Consider the following 20,772-nt stretch of genomic DNA (forward strand, 5'->3'; position numbering starts at 1 on the left):
GCATTTTTTGTGTTGCTTCCCTAGGTAAGAGTTTCCAGTAAAAACCCCACGAGAGGCAGGCCAGAAAGTCCCTAACCCATTTTCATGTCGAACCTTAGAGGCATATAAAACACCAACTGACCCAGATAATCAGAAGGCAATTTAGCTTGTTCTCTTTAAAAAGCTCAACCTTGTCAGTTTTGGCTTGCTCTCACTAATAAAAGCAATTCAAGGGGATCATTTATAAGATCCTGCTTGTTGGGTTTCTCTTGTAAACTTCATTTTTATTGTTACTTTAGGGTTGTTTGACACGAGAAGCAGACTGGGGCACTAATCACAGGGTTGGGGGTTTGACCAAGACCTCCAACCATGACTCAATAAACTGAACCATATACTGTCTTGCATTTTAGTCTGATTAGGTTGTGTAAATGGATTAATGAAAAAACAACAACAACAAAAAAAACCTTATTCTTTGTTCCTGTTAAGTTTGGATGTTGGATTTGTCAGTAAAGACATTTCTCTTCTTCTGTTTACAAGGTCAGTAATGCTAATATCTGCTGGGATGCAAAACTGTAACAGTCATGTGATTGGCAGAGTTTGCCCTTCCTTTGGCGTACTTACAGTCACTTTCACTGCACAGGAAAGTATGGCAGTGTTTGTGTGAAACTATTTTCTGTAAGTGAGTAGTCATTTTAAAGACCTAAAAGTCTATATTTTTTGTAATAGAAAAAAAACCCAGTCGATCTTAAGCTTCGTGATCGTGTGCTATATCAGTTGAAAGATGGAAAACATGAATGAATAGTGGTGTTATTGGTGGATGTTAGTCCAGACTGTTGCACAGTGAGAGAGCTTCAAAACGGATCATATTCAAGCACTTCTGAAGAGATCAAAACAAACCCAAAAGCATGTAGCACAAAATGTTTGGGATTTTATTAGAGAAGATGGTCTCGTTGAGTTGTTTGTATGATGTATCATCTGACTGTTATGATCGACCAAGGTGGACATAGCTTGGAAACAAGAAGCAGTGGGATAAAAAGTCATGGTGCACAATGAGGGTTGCTGTAATTACCCAATGTGAGTGGTACATTTAGTTAGAGAAGGCACAAGAGAAATTGCCTGAAGCCAAAACAGATTCTTTATTAGTATTTTTATTATTATTATTATTATTATTATTATTATTATTATTATTATTATAGCATAAAGTGTTGTCACAGAGCTGCAGTCAATAAAAGTGCTATATAAGCTTTCAGTTTAATACAATTTAATAAGAATGGACTTGTTGAATGAGTCTCATAAAGCCTTCCTTAATATTGAATTAAATTACAGATAAAATATTTTTTGCTGTAGTTGAACATTTCAATTTTATTTTTTTTACTGAAAGATATTACGTTCTGAAAACACTACTATAAATACAACTGAGGGGGAAAAAAGTTAATGTTTTTTGTGACTTTACAGGCTGTAGACTGTAACAGTACTTTTTTATTACTGGGAACCCCTAAGATATATGTGTGCAGTAATAAATATATTCAAAAAGATTCAAACAGAGCACAAGGAGACCGCTACGTCTGTCCTGCCCAGGGCTCAAGATCTGCTGACAGACGTTGGTGTAGAGACCCATGCCCTCTTGTGACCGAGTTACATCTGCCTTGCTTTCCTGAGCCAGGCCTATGTGGAAACGACACTGCTGCCTGAATGTTAATACGTATCCTAGGTCCACCTGCAGCCCTTTTCTGTGGCACTGAGAAAAGCAGGAGTTTGATTGGTTGTAGTTTGCAAACATCATGCCCACGGAAAGCTTCCGGTGCATTTCTGAGCATGATTCCCAATGAACCATTACGCGATGTGGACAGACTCCAAGATCGTTAGAATCAGAATGGAGCCAACTGGAGGCTGAGTTCACGCTGACTGGCTTCCTCTTAGGTGATTGATTAGACTCTAGCATGTTTGTCCTTAGAGGAAGATTGGGACGCTGGGACTGGTCGACTTCTCTAAGTGATGGAAAAGTAACTCTCAAGGACACAAAAATGTATCTGTGAACTGAGGCTAACACTCTTTGTGCCTTCTTTATCATACAAAGAATGTTTGATAGCCTGCCAGTCTAAGGGCCACAAACAGATATTTGTTACACCTTTTACAATGTAAAGTCATCAACTGGAATCTGAGAAAGTGATGTGGGATACAATAGCTTCTTTTAGAGATCATTTTAGAGCTTCAGCATTATGAAATTAGCTGCATTTATTCCCCAATGTACGAATGGACGAACTATATAACATCATTACTGGACTTGAGAACAAAAATCCAGAAGCTACCTTTATTGTGCTGGGAGACTTCAACAGAGCCAACATGAAGAAGGTTCTCCCCAAATACTATCAGCACATCTCCTTCCCCACAAGAGGTGATCAAACACTGGACCATTGTTACACTCCATTCAAAGAGTGCTACAAACCCCTCCCCCGCTCAGCTTTTGGTAAGGCAGACCATTGTTCCATTCTGCTGCTGCCTGCATACAGAGAAAAGCCTAAAACAGGAAAAACCAGCTTCCAGGGTCATCTACAAATGGGACAGTGAGGCTGAGGAGGTCCTACAGGACTGCTTTGACACAACTGACTGGCAGATATTTGTGGATGCAGCTGATGGCAACATCAATGAACTCACAGACTCTGTCATTGGATATATTGGAAAGTGCATGGATGATACCATCACAAAATCCACTGTCCGCATATATCCAAATCAGAAACCCTGGGTAAATAAAGATGTTCGTGCCAAGCTAAAAGTGCCTTTAACTCCGGGGATGCTGATGCATATAAAGCAGCCAGGTATGACCTCCAAAAGTCTATAAAAAAGGCCAGAAAGGAATACAGGAACAAAATGGAGTCCAGCTACCACAGCTTTGACACCAGGCGACTGTGGAATGGAATGCGCTGCATCACTGACTACAAGAAGGACAACACAGTCATTGTTCAGCCCACTGCATCTCTCGCAGATGAGCTCAACAACTTCTATGCTCTATCCTCAGGAGGACAGTGAGGCTGTAACTTTAACTCTGAAAACAGAAGCTGTGAGATGGACTTTTAAAAAGGTCAATCTTCACATAGCTCTAGGACCGGACGGCATCCTGGGCCGGCTTCTCAGAGTGTGTGCCGACCAGCTGGCAGAGGTGTTCACCAACATCTTCAGCCTCTCCCTGAGGCAGTCAGTGGTTCCCACATCCCTCAAAGCATCCACCATCATTCCTGTTCCCAAAAAATCAGTGGTCTCCTGTCTGAATGACTACCGTCCTGTTGCACTGACATCCGTCATCATGAAGTGCCTGGAGCGGCTGGTCAAAGGCCACATCTGCTCCTCCCTCCTTCACACACTGCACCCTCTTCAGTTTGCCTATCGGACAAACAGAGCCACGGAGGATGCCATCGCTCTGGCATTTAACACCCCTCAAAACTTGCCACGAAGCTCGTCGACCTTGGGCTGGAAACACCAATCTGCAGATGGATTCTAAACTTCCTCACAAACAGTCCCCAGGTGGTGAGAGTTGGTAAGCACACCTCCTCATCACTCATCCTAAACACAGGTACGCCACAGGGTTGTGTGCTTAGCCCCCTCCTATATTCCCTGTTCACACACGACTGTGTTGCTAAACACGAGTCCAACATCATCATCAAGTTTGCAGATGACACAACCATCATAGGCCTCATCACAGACAACGATGAGACAGCCTATAGAGAGGAGGTGATGGCACTGTACGTGTGGTGTCTGGAAAATAACCTGACTCAACATCAGCAAAACTAGAGAAATGATAGTGGACTACCGGAAACGACCAGTCAGGGAACACCAGCCCATCCACATCAACGGTGTCAAGGTCGAAAGGGTCAGCAGCTTCAAATTCCTTGGAGTCAACATCACCGAGGACTTCTCCTGGACCCTTCACACAGACACTACTATTAGGAAAGCTTGCCAGCGGCTTCACTTCCTGAGGAGGCTGAGGAAGTTTGGCATGAATGCGAATATCACCTCAAATTTCTACAGGTGTGCGATCGAGAGCTTGCTGACGAGCTGCATTACAGTTTGGTACGGAAGCTGCTCTGCCAGCAGCCGTATATCACTACAGAGGGTGGTGAAGGCAGCAGAGCACATCACTGGCATGAGGCTTCCTGCCATTCAGGACATTTATCTTCAGCGATGCCTCCGTAAAGCACACAGCATCATCAAGGACCACAGCAGCACATCAGCTGTTCTCTTTGTTACCATCTGGCAGGCGTTACAGGAGTCTGTCTGCTCGGACTACAAGACTTAACCATCAAGCCATACGACACCTCAACCAGAACACTTACCACACACACAACACAGTCCACAGGACGCACTCAGAAGCTACCCTGCAGTTTCACAAGTACTCTGTTTAATCTGCACTGGTCACTCCACTTTACTGATATTTATATTGATATTTATATTTTAAAAAAGTGCAATACTGTAATAACTACCACTAAAAAACTTTTGTACTGTTCAGTACTGCTGCTCATTCCTGTGCAATATCCCATTTCTTCTACTGTACCATTTTGCTGAGTGACTGTCATCTGCTCGTCAAATACATTTCATTGCAATGTTGAGCCTGCGCTAACTTGCATATGACAAATAAAAACTGAACAATGTCATCATAGGCAAGAATGAGCAGCTTTTATTTTTATAAAGCAGATTGTACATATATATTTATTATTTTACAGGCAAAGAAAAGGCATTTTAATGCCTCAATTTTTATCATGTGCACATAGATTTTCATAGGACGGTGCAGTGCTGTGGAAAACACTGGAAGCAGTAAGTACACTTCTTTAGCGTGCTTCTAATCAAATACACACATTAATTATCAGTGTGACCAAAGCGGAGATACACAACAATAGGAGCCCAAACCAAATGTCAAACACAGTGAAATGCTCTGGTGAAACCTTAAATGAGTTGCCCCCAAGCCTCAATAAACTGAAACAATGCTGTAAAAAGAAGAGTGGTTAAAATTTTCTCCACAACAATGTGTAAGACTGATTAAGTCAAACTGAAAACCAATACTTTGATTTTCTGCTGTGTAATCATCGTTGTTGGAGATGGCACCCAACTATAAGCTACTGGATTGTGGGGTGTGCTTAATCTCTTTTTTACATGACTGTAGTAGTTTAATACTTCCTGCATAACCAAGGAGTTACTGTAGTTTGTAGATTGGACCGCTAGCAACAATTCTAACAGCATCACCATCAACACAGGAGCCACTGCTCTACTCCCTCTACACTTCAGACTGTGTGGCCACCCATGGCTCCAACACCATTGTGAAGTTTGCTGACGACACAGTGGTGTTGGGTGCCATCTCCAACAATGATGAGGCAGCCTACATGGACAAAGTGAAGAATCTGGCATCATGGTGTCAGGACAACCACCTCCAGCTGAACGTCGGCAAGACCAAGGAGCTGGTGGTGGACTTCAGAAGGAGTCAGCACAGAGACTACAAGCCCATTATCATCAATGGAGCTCCAGTGGAGAGGGTGCAGTCCTTCAAGTATCTTGGTGTCCACATCTCCTCAAACCTGACATGGTCTGCCCACATTCAGGTCCAGACCAAAAAGGCTAGGCAGCGCCTGTATAGAAAAGCATCCTCACACAGAACATGACATCGTGGTTTGGGAACAGCTGTGTGAAGGACCAAAAAGCTCTCCAGAGAGTGATCCGTACAGCAGAACGTTGCTGCAGGATTGCTCTCCCCCCGCTTCAGGACACCTACACCAGGAGATGCCGGACTAGAGCAGCGCAGATACTGAAGGACCCGTCCCATCCTGGCAACAAACTGTTCCAACTTCTGCAATCTGGTAGAAGGTTCCGCAATCATCCGGGCAAGGACAGAGAGACTCAAGAGGAGCTTCTATCCCCAAGCCATCTGGGCCCTAAACACACACACCCGCCCTCTCACATCATCTATAATTGACTGAGACAGGACTCTCTTCCAAACACTCTAAACCCAGGCACAATGTACATTCCAAATTCCTTTAATTTTAAATATGTTTATATTGTCTATTCTGTAAAATTGTCAGATGTCTATTCATATTAATGTACAGAATTCACCTGCTTACTGCTACTACTGCACAGTCACCCAATGTATATTGGGTGACTATATATATATAATGTTCCCCCCCCCCCCCCCCCCCCCCCCAGTTATATAATAATAGGCATTGTCCCTGTGTCCCTGAAAAATTCATGTGTCATCAGCAAGCAAAGAGTCTGAGAATTTTTTTTTATCTGTTCTTTAGACTTAGGTTAGCAATTGTGCCCCACTCTGTCACCTTTACTATAGAGTATTATAGGGTTATAGCATATTATAGGGTTTGCATATTTTCCTCTGGGTGGAAACACTCTGATGAAGGATTGCAGGGATTTTCTGCATTTATTTATGAACTGTGAACTTGATCTGAAAGAAAGAAACATGTGGGAAAACATGAATGACTATACTGCAAGAGTTTTTTTGTTTTATATGTAAAAGCAGCAGATGTCAGAAGGAGAGAGTCACTAAATGTAACTACCCTGAATGGTTATTGCAGAAAAATGCATTGTTTTCTCAAAACCACAGTTTGCTTTGGAAAATCTTGATGTTATCCTCTTAAATGTGAAGTTTTGAAACAGCTTAAGCAGTTCACGTCGCAAACATTTAAGTCAGACTTGTGAGTAATAAAATTCCTTTTGTCTTGGATCATGCCAGCTTAGTTCAAAGAGGACATTCAGGTTTAAGGGGAATGTACTTGCTGACTCTATGCCTGTATTGATTATAAGAACCGTCCGTGATGCATCTTTTTTCCCCTGCATTGATTAGATCGTGCTTTGACTGCAAGCTTTTCGCAACTAATTTAGAAGGTATTGGAAATTGACTAAAGCACATTTGTATTTATAGCTAAATCATGCCTTATCTAGTAACCCAATGCCACACATTCCTTTTTGGTTTTGTGTTTTTTTTTTCCAACCAGATTCTGAAAATAAATAGTAGTTAGTAACCCGCTAACCAGGTAGACAGCATCTGCATTGTTTTATGAGCACAGGAGCCTCAGCTGCTGTCTTAGTAAACAGCTGGCCATTAGTGTTGACTTCAGTAATAGGTACAGTAGCATTAAAATCCCACCAGGGAGCCATTTGATCACCTGTCTGCTGCAGTTACCAAGACAACATAAATGAGATGATGGCTGCATGATTTTTTTAGTGTTTGTTTCACTTTTTTAATCTGAACTGTGTCATGAGGATGTTTTCCTATTGTCTGTGGTGATACAAAAGAGGGTGGTTTTAGGTTAATAATAAGGAGTTTTACATAGACATATTGGTGAGCAGGTGTTCCACACATGGAGACTTCTGCATGCTTCGTACAGTACCTGAAATATGTCACAGTCTTTTTTTGCTGCTGTCATTGGGTAACCGTGGGCAGACTGTTCCATACTAGTTTAGCATATGCTTGGGATCTTCCATGGCAAATATCTGTCTCAGTTGTAACTGCTTTTTCCTTATATGTGAGCAGCCAAACTCAGATTATGTAAATGTGCTGCATTACAGTAAGGATGGAGCTTTTGTTGGGTTTATAGCTATCTGTTCATCTGCTCTAAATGCAGTCATTACATTTGTGGGCAGCAGCTCTAATCTCAACCTTTACGTCTGAGCCTCAGGGCTCATTTAGAGCATCTCTGGCACAGAGGCAGGGTGGTATCACTTCCATTTAGATGAACAACCAATCTGAGGTTTTCCTCTCTTCCAGGCTTCAACCATGTGGCTGCTAAACACCCATGACAGTCTTGATCACCACATTGACTTTCTGCCACATTAACTGCTGATTTGTTCAGCTGCCCCTCACAAGCTCACAGCAATATTACTGCAGCACCTAATTACACTTTATAAACCTCATGGTGCACTTAATATATAACACCTGAATACAACAATTAAATATACATTAGGACTGGGACATGCCATCCTGATTTCAGAAAGTTGAGACACTGTGAAATAAAAACAAAACTGAACCCTATTTACTTGGTTTATTTATTGTTAAAGTAATTTTGAAACCAACATCTTCTATAGAAAGAAAGAAAAAATGGGGGAAAACACTATGGAAATAGGCAGATTTTAGAATACAATTTCTCAGCATAAATTGTGTTAAAATATAACCAAATAAATAAAAAGTTGTGGCAGAATTAGTACCGTATTTCCCGGACTACAAAGCGCACCTGAATATTAGCCGCGCAAGCTAAAATCAGGGGAAACTCCTGTTTTGTACATGCATTAGCCGCACCTGAGTAAAAGCCGCAGGTGTTTTAATGTTTAGTTACCATATGTAAGAGACTATGCACAAAGGGAATTGTCAGGAAAGAGATGGCTGTTTGGGACCACATCCCTTTTATTAATATTTTGAAAAACAAGCTACCAGTACATATTTGCATAACTTTTTACATATATGCACAAGTACCGGTAATTACAAGTACGAAACATGTACTGGGCTTTATAAACGAGTGTGTAACAATAACCTACAGCACACCAGAAAAAGAAATTTGGCCTACCTTTTAGGCTCAGGTGCAGTAACACGGCTTTAACAAGAAGAAAAGTCAGTCATTCACCACCAACTTTCTCTTCTTCCTGCGCACTAAAATCCATAAAGTCCTCTTCTCCAGTGTCGGAAACAAACAGGCTCAGGATGGCGTCATCCGCGTGGATGACGAGCGGCAATAAATCATTCACCAAAACTGGTCGCATGTGAAGAGCAAGTTTTGCCCAAGTCTGCCAGTGGCATCTCCCACTGAACGTGTAGTGCTACTTTGAACGCACGATTCACACTGATGTCGAGTGGCTGCAGGTGCTTCGTTGTGCCTCCAGGAATCACAGCTGGAATCAAGTTTGTGCTCTTAATGGCTGCTTTCACAGAATCTGTGATATGGGCCCTCCTGCTGTCCAAAACAAGCAACGCTTTTTTTGGCGAAAGAATCCTCCAGGTCACTTCCCATAGCACTCTTGCAGCCATTCCTTCATTACGCTTTCCACCATCCACCCATTCTTGTTGACCTTAACAGAGATGCCGCTTGGGATCTCTTCTCTTGGCATAGTCATCCGCTTAAAGATTACCATTGGCGGAAGTTTAAACCCTGATGCTGTGCAGCCCAGCACACAAGTGAAATTCATTCTCTCATGGCCAGTGGTTCTCACCGTGATGGTTGATTCGCCTTGCTTGTTAACAGTCCTAGTGAGGGGCAGGTCAAACGTCAACAGTGCACAGTTGAAACACCTCGCCCGTTTGCTCTCTTTGTGTTCACCCAGTCTTCAATACAGTCTTCAAGTTTGGGCCATCTGCTCTTATTTCCTCTGAAAGCTTTTTTCGTCTTTTTGCACAGAGCCAGTTCATCAAGCTGGCGTCTCCAACGTCTCACCATTGATTCGTTTATACCAAGGGTACGTGCAGCAGCTCTATTTCCCTTGCTGAGTGCCAAATTGACTGCCTTTAATTTGAAAGCTGCATCATATGCATTTCTTTTGTTTGCCATACTGAGGGTTTGTGAATGAAAGCTTCCTTTGCTCCTGTAATACTCCTCTTGCTAATCAAGTTTGTTTTTCGCGCTCCGGACGGACATGTGACCAGCATACCACTCTTGTACTCTTGTGTGTCTGATCACATGCCCTTCCGCCAGGCAATGTAGTGCCGTACAACAGCGGAACAACCAAAACAAATCCTCTTACGATATCACAAAAATCATGGACGATCCATAGAAAAGCCGCACCTGACTAAAAGCCGCAGGGTTCAAAGCTTGTGCAAAAAGTAGCGGCTTATAGCCCGAAACTTACGGTACATAAAAATTCAGAGTTAGCAAAAATCTCTGTAACAAAGATGAGCTTAGCACTAAAGTGGCTTTGGGTCATTAGGAGGGACAGCTAAAATCAAAAATTGCTTAAGAGAGTTAAAGTATCAGTTAATTTGTGTATTTGTTTTTTTTAATGGCCATTTCACGAAGAAGCTAAGTTGTTATATGAGAATGTGACGGATGGAGAAGGTTGTAGGCTATCTCAAGATTTTTGTCTTCTTCTTCATGATGCAGTGTTGCAGAATAGGAGACAGCACTTCTTCTGCCAAGTTGGTCTGTTATAATAGGTGATCAGTGCCTGTTCTGGACTGAATGAGTTGGTCTAATGAAAAGCCTTTTCAGTGAGATGTCATCTGTCAGTCACCATTAGACAGTTCTGTGTAAACAGTGGCTGACAGCAGAGGAGGTTTTCTGCATGTTAGATATAAAACATGGATTAAGCCAGAATGAAAACCAATCCCTTATTTTCACATTTTAACTGAAGGAGACAAAACAAACAGCTGTGCAGTAGATGGTAAACTCTGCATCTATTTTTGGTGTCATTTTGTTTTTTCCAGAATGGTACTGACTACGGGTTCCTGGTGCGTCAGAATTCTGAACTTCTGCGAGCCCTGGATGAGCTGGAGAAGACTTGTGCCACACTAAGGGAGGAGAATGGTCTGCTGGTAAGACTAAAAATATAACAGAGGGCGTGTAGACTTGAGTGAAGGTTTTGTAAGAAAGTAGGCCAGGTGCACAAACGGTGAACAAAAAGATGTAACTCCCTTTGCTTCTTTTCTTCAGTCATTTTATGCAGGTGTTTGAGTTCCAACTTGCAGATTTGAATCATTATTAAGCCTTTCTGAATAACTGCGTGATTTATTTTTTTGCCGCTGCTGTGTTAGCATTTGCTGCATCCCTTTTTTGTTTAGCGGAAGAGCAGTGCCCCAGAGACTGAGGAGAAGGTCAGGCGGCTGAGGAGAAAGAACACAGAGCTGGCTGTTCTAGCAAAGAGGTTGGAAGAGAGGGCTCGGAAACTGCAGGAGGCCAACCTCAAAGTGGTATGCAGCACATATAAAATAGCTCAAACATTCCCACAGCGAACTGAGTCGCCCAACAGTGTGGCTGCAGTGACTCTGAACCAATGGTACATGGACAGGGTTTTTATATAGTGCGTTTCTACTGAGCACACATACAACATGCCTCATTCACCAATTCATACAAGCACTTTTTCTGTGCTTAAGTGTTTTCTATCTAACATTCACACACTCACACGAGTAAATTGAGATTTAGTATTTTGCCCAAGGCATGCAGATTGGAGCAGCCAGAGATCAAACCACCATACTTCTGATTAGTAGACCTGCTGTACCTGCTGTACTACCACACACACGCAGCAAGTGACTCCTTATCAGTCCAAATCACATTGTCATAATGCCTGATAATAAGTTAGAAACAGAGTCACAGAGCATGTGAATAAAATGGTACAAAAAAAAATTCTCAACACAAGAAAACATGACAAAATGAATTAACACCTCACACACTATTTATTAAATATGAAAAAAAAATGAGTTGTGGAGTGTGTGATCTTCTTTTCTTACATGAATAAAAGCAGCCTTGTACACCAAATATTGTAATGCATAGAAATGAGATGCGAAAGAAAACGTTTTCAAACAAAGAAGTTCCATAAGATGTAATTTACACTTTTATTAAAGAGATCTAGCAAAAGACTGTAACTAAACACAGTTGTCAAATACTAAATCCTTCTGGCCATGCATTGTTATTGCTAATGAGACAGCTCATGAATACTGTAAATCTGAGACAGTAACTGCACTGTCCAATGGACTTCCTCTTTTTCTTCACGATGCAGTGTTTGCAGGATAAGAGACAGCACTTCTTCTGCTAAGTAATCCTATTATATTATATTATATTCCTATTGTAGTAGGTGATAAGTGCCTGTTGTGGACTGTATGAGTTGGTCTAATGAAAAGCCTTTTTAGTGAGCTGTCATCAGATAGTAGCTGCACTGTCAGATGGACAAGTACTGGTTGTTAGTTAGATATCATCTATACCAGTGGTCCCCAACCTTTTTTGCACCATGGACTGGTTTATGTCCGACAATATTTTCACGGACCGGCCTTTAAGATAAGATAAGATAAGAAAACCTTTAATAGTCCCACATGTAGGAAATAGGGAAAATATACAGCGTCAGCAAAATGTATATCTGTATGCCCTTTGCTACCTTATGATATACAGCAGTAGCTTTAGATGCCTGTTCTCTGTTTAGTGGTTTTTTAACATAACAGACATTAGACACTGAAACCATCTTATACATAGTCATCATTGGCACCTACACTGTTTATTCAGTATTGTTTTATAGTTAGAAAATTTCACTTATGATTAAAAAGCACTATGTTTGATAAGCAACATATGGATAATCCATAAAACTGGTTACAGAAATTATACAAATCCACTATTTTTTAAATTAAAAATACTAAAATTCACAGATCTGGTTCATTTTCTCACTGCGCAAATTATGTATAACGCAATAAACAACCTACTTCCTGACAATATTCTAAAATTGTTTTCTAAAAGGGAACGGGGGATACAATTTGAGGGGGGGAATTAAATTTAAAACATCCCTGCATCCATACATCACTAGCAGGTTTTTGCATCTCTGTGTGTGGAGTGAAGCTGTGGAATAGACTAAGTAAAGAACTGAAGCAAAGTCCCAGTATGACTCAGTTTAAAAAACGGTTCAAAAATATGGTTTTCTCAAAGTACAGGGAGGAGGTCGGGCTTTGATCGGGTGCTCTCACCCACTACTTTCACAATAGGGATGTATATATAAGTGTGTGTGTGGGTGCACAAGTATGTTTATTTAAGTATATATATCTGTAAATTTGTATATCTTTTGATGTGTTACTAGGGTTATTAAAAAAATCTTTTTTTCTCTGTTGTTGTTGTCATACTATTTTAACATGTTCAAAATAAAGATACAATACAATACAATCAAGGATCTTGGTATGAATTACAGATTATCAGTGAAGCTGCCATTCTAGTTGATGAATCTATTAAATTACATACCACACCATTATCCAGAGTTAGTTGGAATAGTCAGACAGCCCATGACATCAACGCCAGACATAATCATGATAGATCAGCTCATCTCAGTGCCAGTTCAAATCAGTGGATAAGTCAGCTGATACTCTCTTATGCATCCACATGGCAGATCACATATAGGACATGCTCCCTGACTTTCTATGTATGTGCATCAAAGGGTGGGAGAGTTCCAGAGCAGAGCCATGCCCAAAGATGTAAATCAGTTGTGGTAAAACTACACCAACAAAGACTGCACTGGAACTGATTGGCTTGGTACTGTCCTTTGCTGGTCTTTGCCTATTGATGAATCAGTGAGCTACCAGTGCCAGTACTAATATTCCACAAGAGCATTCCTGCAGACCAGAATGAGACTTGGAAAGTTTAAAAGTATTCTACTGATTCTAGTTCTTTTTACAACTGTTGATCCCCTTAGTTTCCACTCATATCTCATGTGTCTTCAGGACTGTATTCCAACATTTCTGCTGATGAATATGTATTTTCTTTGCAGGTCAATTCCCCATCTTTGATGAGACCTGGGTCAGTTGAACAGTACAAGAGGGCATTTGCCCGTCAGCGAGCTCGGGACCTGGCCCAGCATGCCGATGTACTGCTCTCTAAAGACAAGGAAATTGCTGCCCTGCAGCAGGAATGCAGAGAGCTGGAGGCTCGGCTGGGTATCACTAAGGTATTTATAACTCATCTCCTGCTGAGTAAATTCATCCAGCCTAGATTGAAATGTGGGCACTAATTTGGCCTCAATTTTTCAGCTGAAAGCTGATTTAAAGTTTTAAGCAGTATTCCATCTACCAAACTCATTGTCACCACTGCCACAAGCCTGCTCTCTGCTGGACAGCATGGGTACTGCTCATCCTAACCTCCTCTTAAGCCCCTGTTGCAAAGGCTGCGTCACTGCTGATGTCTAGATAGATGACATTGCAGGAATAGGCTGTTCTTAATTACCAGTGACTTGAAAGCTGATTCTCTTGAGTGTGAACATCTGTTGGGTTTCATAATACTGGATGTTGCAGGGTTAGCTGTACATTGACATAATAAAAATGTGCTGACTCTTGTGTTTATCGGAAACTGTAGTGGAACATCCATATTCTTTTATTCTTTAATTTAATATTTAGTACCTGCAGGATGCAGTTTGAAAACAACACAAACAATAATGTGCTAAACTGAAACTGTTGTCTTGTGGCTGTGTTTAATGGATGTGTGTGTGTGTGTGTGTATATATATATATATATATATATATATATGTATGTATGTGTGTGTGTGTGTGTGTGTGTGTGTGTGTGTGTGTGTGTGTGTGTGTGTATGCAGGGCTCCCCTATTCCATCTGGTAGAGGGGAATTTGAGAAGCTTCTTAGGGAGTCTCAGAAGGAGGTGCTGCGGCTGCAAAGGCAGCTGTCGGTCACACCATCCAGAAAGCAGCATGACCATATTCCTGACCACGATGCTGCAGTGAAGAGTGGGGAAAATGTGAAGGAGGAAGGGCGAAAGAAGGTAAAGTCATTTTCATCACACCAGAAAACATTCAGACTCTGCACTGACCCCTGTTGGTTTTAATCAGCTTTAAAAGGGCAAGTGAACTCTGTTTATGCACATTAAAAGTGAGATAAAATTAGCTATTACAAACAGGCCCCATCATGTAGTTAAATCTAGAAACATTTATGGTCTCAGAGTGTAGTTGGAATTATAGGAATGTAAAACATAACGCTGTGAGTACCGAAACTCAGGGTTTGTTTATGTTGTCATGGATGTTTTCCAGTGTTATATAATGGCTTGTTGTTGGACTCTATACTAATCTGTCACAGGCCATAATGAGATGATTCCCTCTCTTGAACTTGGGCCTGATCAAAGACACAAAAGTTCTACACTCTGATCTTCTGTGCATTTAATGCTGTTTTCAGTTCTTAGAAACAGCTCTACTCCAGAGGAGGGATGCTCTGGATATTAGTCACTGGCTGGAAAGTAGAAAAATACACACATCACCTAAATATAGGAAAAGGTTTCTTGTGTGGATTATGTGGATTATTGTAATGGTAAAATTCATTCTTTATCGCTTAACATCTGTAACAGAGAAAAATGTAATTTCTCTGGTCAATTTTAGAGGTACAGTTGCATCATATCCATGTCATTTAAATGCATACATCTAATAATGTTTCTTTATTTTTTGTAAAATTTTCACTGCCTGTGGAGTGAAGTAAATTCTCTGCCTGTGGAGCTCAAATGAGAATGCCGATTGTGGTAATCTCTCATTTGTGGGACGCAAACACGCACTGCCAGTGGCACACGCACACCCAGAAAGGGGCCATGTTGTGTGAACTCTAATCCCCTCTAACAACAGAATGGTACAGTCCAGTAATCCGCTCGCTGTTGCTGTGGCAGCGGTGAGAGGGTTTTGGGTGGTAGGTAAGACTCCAGCCGCAGTAAAGACTTTTCTATCTCGCCCTGCTCTGGATAACTAGCAGGCCAAGGGAACCCTTGACGTTGCCACAGATCACACGAAAGGGGTAGGTCATCTTGTGAGTTTTGCTGTCTCTGGGACTTAGTAAGGTCTGTCTCTTGTAGTGCTTCTGGGCTAACCTCATATGTATGTGTGTGTGCTTGAAGCCGTGCAGGACTCAAAGTTGAGACTTGACACTGAAAATGAGTCAGTGTCATGACATATTGGGAGGGTGAGAGAACTGGCTCGAGGCAGCTGGTGTTTCATTTGCGTTAGATATTAAAATCAGCTGCTTATGCTGTTACATGCCCCATCTTACTATTCCAACTTGAGTTGTATCTAAAGGGATTTGTCTTTAAGGACTTATAGCTTTTGTTTTTTGCTTCTTTTTTTTTTTAAATATTAATTTCAGTAAATCCTGTGCTAAATCCCACCCTTGTCTATGATGGACTGCCACTTTCTTACAGTGCAGAAAGACGGAGCAAGCGTGAGGCCTAGTCAAGGGCAGCCTGTCAACCCAGTTTTGTAACAGTCATATTTCACAGCTTCCAGATGTAGAATTTAGACAGACAGACTTAGTGACATGGTGCTGCAGCGTTTGATTGGTGGACATCGATATGTTCCGTATTAAAAAAGAAAATCAACGGCCAGGCCAATCCATTAAGGTGCTTTTAAAAGAAGTGATCCAGTTACCCGTTTCAGTAGTCTGCAGGGATTACACCAATGTGCTTATGGCATTCAGGGCCTGCTGAATGGGATCTGACCCTGCTTTAGTACGCATGGCCCCAGGGTGTACTTTAATATACATGGACCACATCAGTGTGAAGTGTCCATACCTCATCATGTGAGGCAGGGTGTGAGGAGAGGTGGGGTGTCTGAGCTAGGGCCTGGTCTGATACAAACACAAGAGGCAAACATGCTGTAGTCTCAGCATAAAACAGACGCTAGGTGCACCTGCTTCCTTCATCAGGTCATTTATTGGTAAATGACTTACATGACTGTGTTTACACATCCTGTAGGATTTGAGTATTTACTTAACTAATTTAATTTTCGTTCTTGACTTTATTTAGGGACTCTTTTTTATTTAAACAGTCATTACTTTATTCACCTCAGTTTGAATGTGCAATTCGATAAGACAGTGTTTCTGATTTCTGCAGGGTCAGACAAACACTACCACTTGACAAGCGCTTGATCAGTTATACATCTATGTTGCATGTAAGCTTGGCCTTGAATGTATTAAAAATGGTAGATGGAATTAAAATCTTTTCATGACATTACTGAAGAAAAGAGAAAGGATAAGGTTGCATTGTGCTTGATTAATGATACATTCAACCTCTCAGGCTCACTGCATAGCTATTTCCATGTGTTATCCAGAAGGATTCAACTTAAAAGTTTCTAAATAACAAAATTATCAAGTATCCAGTTGAAATCTGTAGATGACAGAGGTTGGAGTATTAGTCTAACTGATGTTCACAGCCTGTGGCTGTTAAAGAGAACTAATTTAACCACTGTCTTGAAGTAACAAAAAACTCCTGACTTCGATCTGGATATTTTCTAATATCTTCTTTCTACAAATATGGAAGCTCCTTATTCTAAACTGAAGTTCAGTCTGCTTGGATTATTGATCTCATATTTAATTAGACTTTTCACAGAGAGTCGGACCCCTGAAATTGTAGACATTATCAAAGGATGATTTTACTAGAGTATATGACCATTTATGATCTGCTAGTCTGTGTTATATTGAGTTTGTTTTCCCAACTGGCTCAGATAAATGTGTAACATCAGCGTTTTATTGCGGATAGCTGATATGACTACTTGCAGCAGAGATAATGTGCGCTCACTAAATGTGGGACACAACTACCCAAAGTTTTTACTTTTCAAATTTAAATTGGGCAGATGCAAACCACTGCATCTTAAAATTGGACGAGTTTGTCACCCAGAAACTCCAAGCCATGTATTTGATAGAATTTCTTGCAGATGTGTTAAAAAACCCTAAAGAGAGAAATCTCCTATAGGTAACTCACATCATGCCCTGATTTGATTTACTCTGTCTCTCAAGGAAATATCCAGCCATAAATTTAAATAAATAAAAGTGGCTTAAGATAAGTAGCATTTCTTCACTTAGGTGGTTGGATTGAAACAACTGCCGATTCTTTCCTTCACTTGTTTAAGTAAATACAATGCTCAGAGGGTTATTTTTATTTTTTGTTGCAGGATTTACTTTTGATATTTTTTCAAACTAAATTCAGTGTTGCTCAGTTAAACAAGTAAGAATTCTCATGTATTTCATTGGAATAAAGGACTAGAACACCTGTTATGTAATACTTACCAGGTATAATTAATACTGTTGCGTGGGTACCGCCTGCCTCTGACCAAGCATTTCATAATCATCATCATCATATGGGAAAACCCCCACAATAACACAGTAAAGAGAGCATTAATGTCTAGGGTTTGTCTCTAATTAAGTTATAGTTTTGCTGCTGTATATAGGCCAAGATGCAAAGACTCTCACTAGGCTGAGTTGACCTATCCTCTGAATTGTCTGTATAAGAATAGAGACCGAAACTCAACACCATATCTAAGCAAAATCTCTAAAACAAGAACAGCCTGTTCGGTCATAGTAAGTTTTGTTAGGTTAGTGTGTTGGCATATAAACCTTTGAAATGATTCATAATAGCCTAAGCTGTGCTCTAATGCTCTCTGTCAGTTTGACAGCCGCTTTATTCCCCACAACAGTGCATAAATGTGGCATTATGTAATATTCGCCTCTCTGTGCTCATTCGCCAAAACCATGTCAGAATTATATCACACATCACATGAACTCTTATTATATTTGCTTTGAACCCATCATCTCTTTAGATAAAGGCTTGCTCTTTTAGGGAGCTTGACCTGTATTTTAAAAATAATGTAAACCTCCTGATTTATCTCTGTAAACAACATTTTTTTCATGAAAACACCGCAAACATAGTCACTACTTTTGATAAAGTGTGTTGTTTAATAATAAAAGAGTAAAGTTCAGGTATGTAGCATGCGAGCACAAGTGGACTATTATGTTAAAAAAGTTGATAGAAGAGTTAGAGTGTACCTCACCCACCATGCTGTATGGCTGCCAGGTTGTAGCAGAAACTCCACACACTTAAGCCAACCCACTGAATGGGCGTGTACTCCTGCAAGCTAATTAGAAATGACAAGAAGACTGACTAGTTTAATTATGTCAGACCAGTTACAAAGATGGGAATTTTGCCAGAATGATGGGATCATCTAGCCTGTCCTCACTTGAGAGGGTCATGATGGGATGTTAAATGACCACCAAAAGGAACAAGGAGAACAAAAAGCAGCAGCGAGCCTATTTAAAACCCTCTTTCCTGGGCACTTTTTTTGACCGGGGGCCAATGGATTTAGTGCCTCCTGCTGGCCTTTCGTCACCACTACTAACACCATCTGGCCTTGTATCCAACAGATAAACCAGGGGTGGCTTTGCTTAACTTCACAGGCATGCCACTGATTAGATTCTGTCACAATGACTTTTGAACCCCATAGTCTGTATCCACCGTGCAGCCTGAACGGCTTCTTTAAAAAAAAAAAAGGTGGGGGAAACTAACAGTGTGGTGTCAGAATGCTATTTTCATGCTGCAGATGATGGTGTTGATGCTGTGAAATGAGTATCTTGATGTCTAGTGTCTAGTAGAGAGAATCAGCTGCTTTATACAAAAAAGAGCTGTCTCCAGTTTAGAACACTTATTCCGTTATTGGCATGTTGTTTTTAGTGACAGCTTGTGTTTTCTAAAAATAATGATGACTGCATACAGCTGCCAGAAGACAATACTTCTAGTCATTCAAGGCGAAGGTCCTATCACAATCTTGTCATAGTTCCTAGTGAAACTACAACACGCTTCTGTTCATGATGGACGAGTCTGGAGATCATTTGGTTTCAGTTTTAGCTCACTTTCTTTGTTATCGTATGCAGCGGTTGTGGGCAAGAGTCACCCTTATCTCATTTGAATAGTTTCTTAACATAATAAGGTCCAAGAGCATCTTCATCTTGTGAATATGCTACCACATCATTCTTCTCTAGAGACAGCTGATGCAAACTTTGCACAAATCAAAAACAAATACGTTTTTTTGCAAACAGAATCTTACATACACACATATATATATATCGTGTCAGAGAGAGAGAGAGAGATATGGCATAGATCATACTGTTTTTTTTGGCTGTAAATGTTTTTCATACAGCATATGAATTCCTGAAGTAGTCTGCTGATCCCCAGGTGAATCCTATCTTAAACTGGTGCGTCTAATGTCTATAGTAATAGTCTTCCAGTGTAAAAGCAAAGAGATTGTAAAGGAGAGATCCCATTTGCTGCACGTGGCAGAGCGCCTTTGATCCTGTTATTGGGTCCTGGCCTTGGCTACACTAGCACAGTTCTCTAGGCATAAGTAGGTTTGCTCTAAAATTAGATACTGATTCCCGACTCTTAACCTTTAACCAGTGTTAGCCTGTCCCCCCCCACCTGGATATTCATTAGAAGGATCATACAGTGTATGAAGATAAATATGTGACTGTTCCAGAAGTGTAACCTGCTGTGAAACAGTCTAGTCATTGCACGCAGCCTAATTAGATAGGACAGCCTTCCCACCCGTGTGTTCTAGTCTTGTTGGAAGCCAGAGGGAATCCCCCTGGATTACTCATTGATTGTAGATGGAACACTGGGAAGGAGGCTTGTTAATAATCCCTGTTTCACAGTGGGGAATGCGAGTGTAAAGATAACTTAACAGTTGACAGTTATACATTTGCTCCCCATTCTGTAGCTGTGTCAGAACTGTATTTTTTCTTCTTCTTTTTAAATTTTTTTACTTTTACATGTAAAGTGAATGATTCCTCCTGTCTCTCAGGTTGTAGGAGAGACCCCGTGTGTGGTATTAGATGAAGCTCCATCCAGGTCTGAGAGAGCTCCCGGAGAAGAGGAGTCGGGGCTGCGAGTGACGCCCGTACTGGGCCTTAGCCCGCCCCCCTCCCGTAAGGAGGAAAACACCGAGAAGCAGCGTCTACAGTTTCTGGTAAGTGAAGAGGACTGTAGTTTTCATTTCCCTTTTCTCAGACCAATCATTACACTGTAAATAAAGGGACACTTTACTCCACCAGCAAGTCTTTTCTGTTGCAAATGTCAGTTTACTGTCTTAATGAAGACGGGAAATCTTAACAAAGCAGTTTGTATTTAATAACCTGCTAAATATTCATCATGTTCAAATGCTATGTGTATAATAGAGCTGCTTGCTGATATTTAAGAGTTAGTGATACAGACTGTTATTAGATGTCACCTGAATGGCTTTCAAGTCATTCCCTGTCTCCAAAGTCATTCTTACACACCTCGCATTGGCTAAATCTACATATTGAGTGTAATTATAGGGAGGGTTCTATGTTTG

General features: G+C 40.9%; 1 protein-coding gene across 18 annotated transcripts in view; it reads left to right on the forward strand.

Annotated features, from left to right (window-relative positions):
- The window catches only part of tspoap1 (TSPO associated protein 1), a 76,997-nt gene that overhangs the window by 24,675 nt on the left and 31,550 nt on the right, over window positions 1-20,772 (forward strand). For all 18 annotated transcript variants that reach the window (XM_085175812.1, XM_085175809.1, XM_085175793.1 and 15 more), the window contains 5 exons: window positions 10,379-10,486; window positions 10,733-10,861; window positions 13,408-13,584; window positions 14,223-14,405; window positions 20,242-20,406. In XM_085175812.1, the coding sequence (XP_085031938.1) occupies window positions 10,379-10,486; window positions 10,733-10,861; window positions 13,408-13,584; window positions 14,223-14,405; window positions 20,242-20,406 (762 nt within the window). The remainder of the gene's footprint in view (window positions 1-10,378; window positions 10,487-10,732; window positions 10,862-13,407; window positions 13,585-14,222; window positions 14,406-20,241; window positions 20,407-20,772) is intronic.

The sequence above is a fragment of the Neolamprologus multifasciatus genome, chromosome 10 (genome assembly GCF_963576455.1).
Source record: "Neolamprologus multifasciatus chromosome 10, fNeoMul1.2, whole genome shotgun sequence".
NCBI lineage: Eukaryota > Metazoa > Chordata > Actinopteri > Cichliformes > Cichlidae > Neolamprologus > Neolamprologus multifasciatus.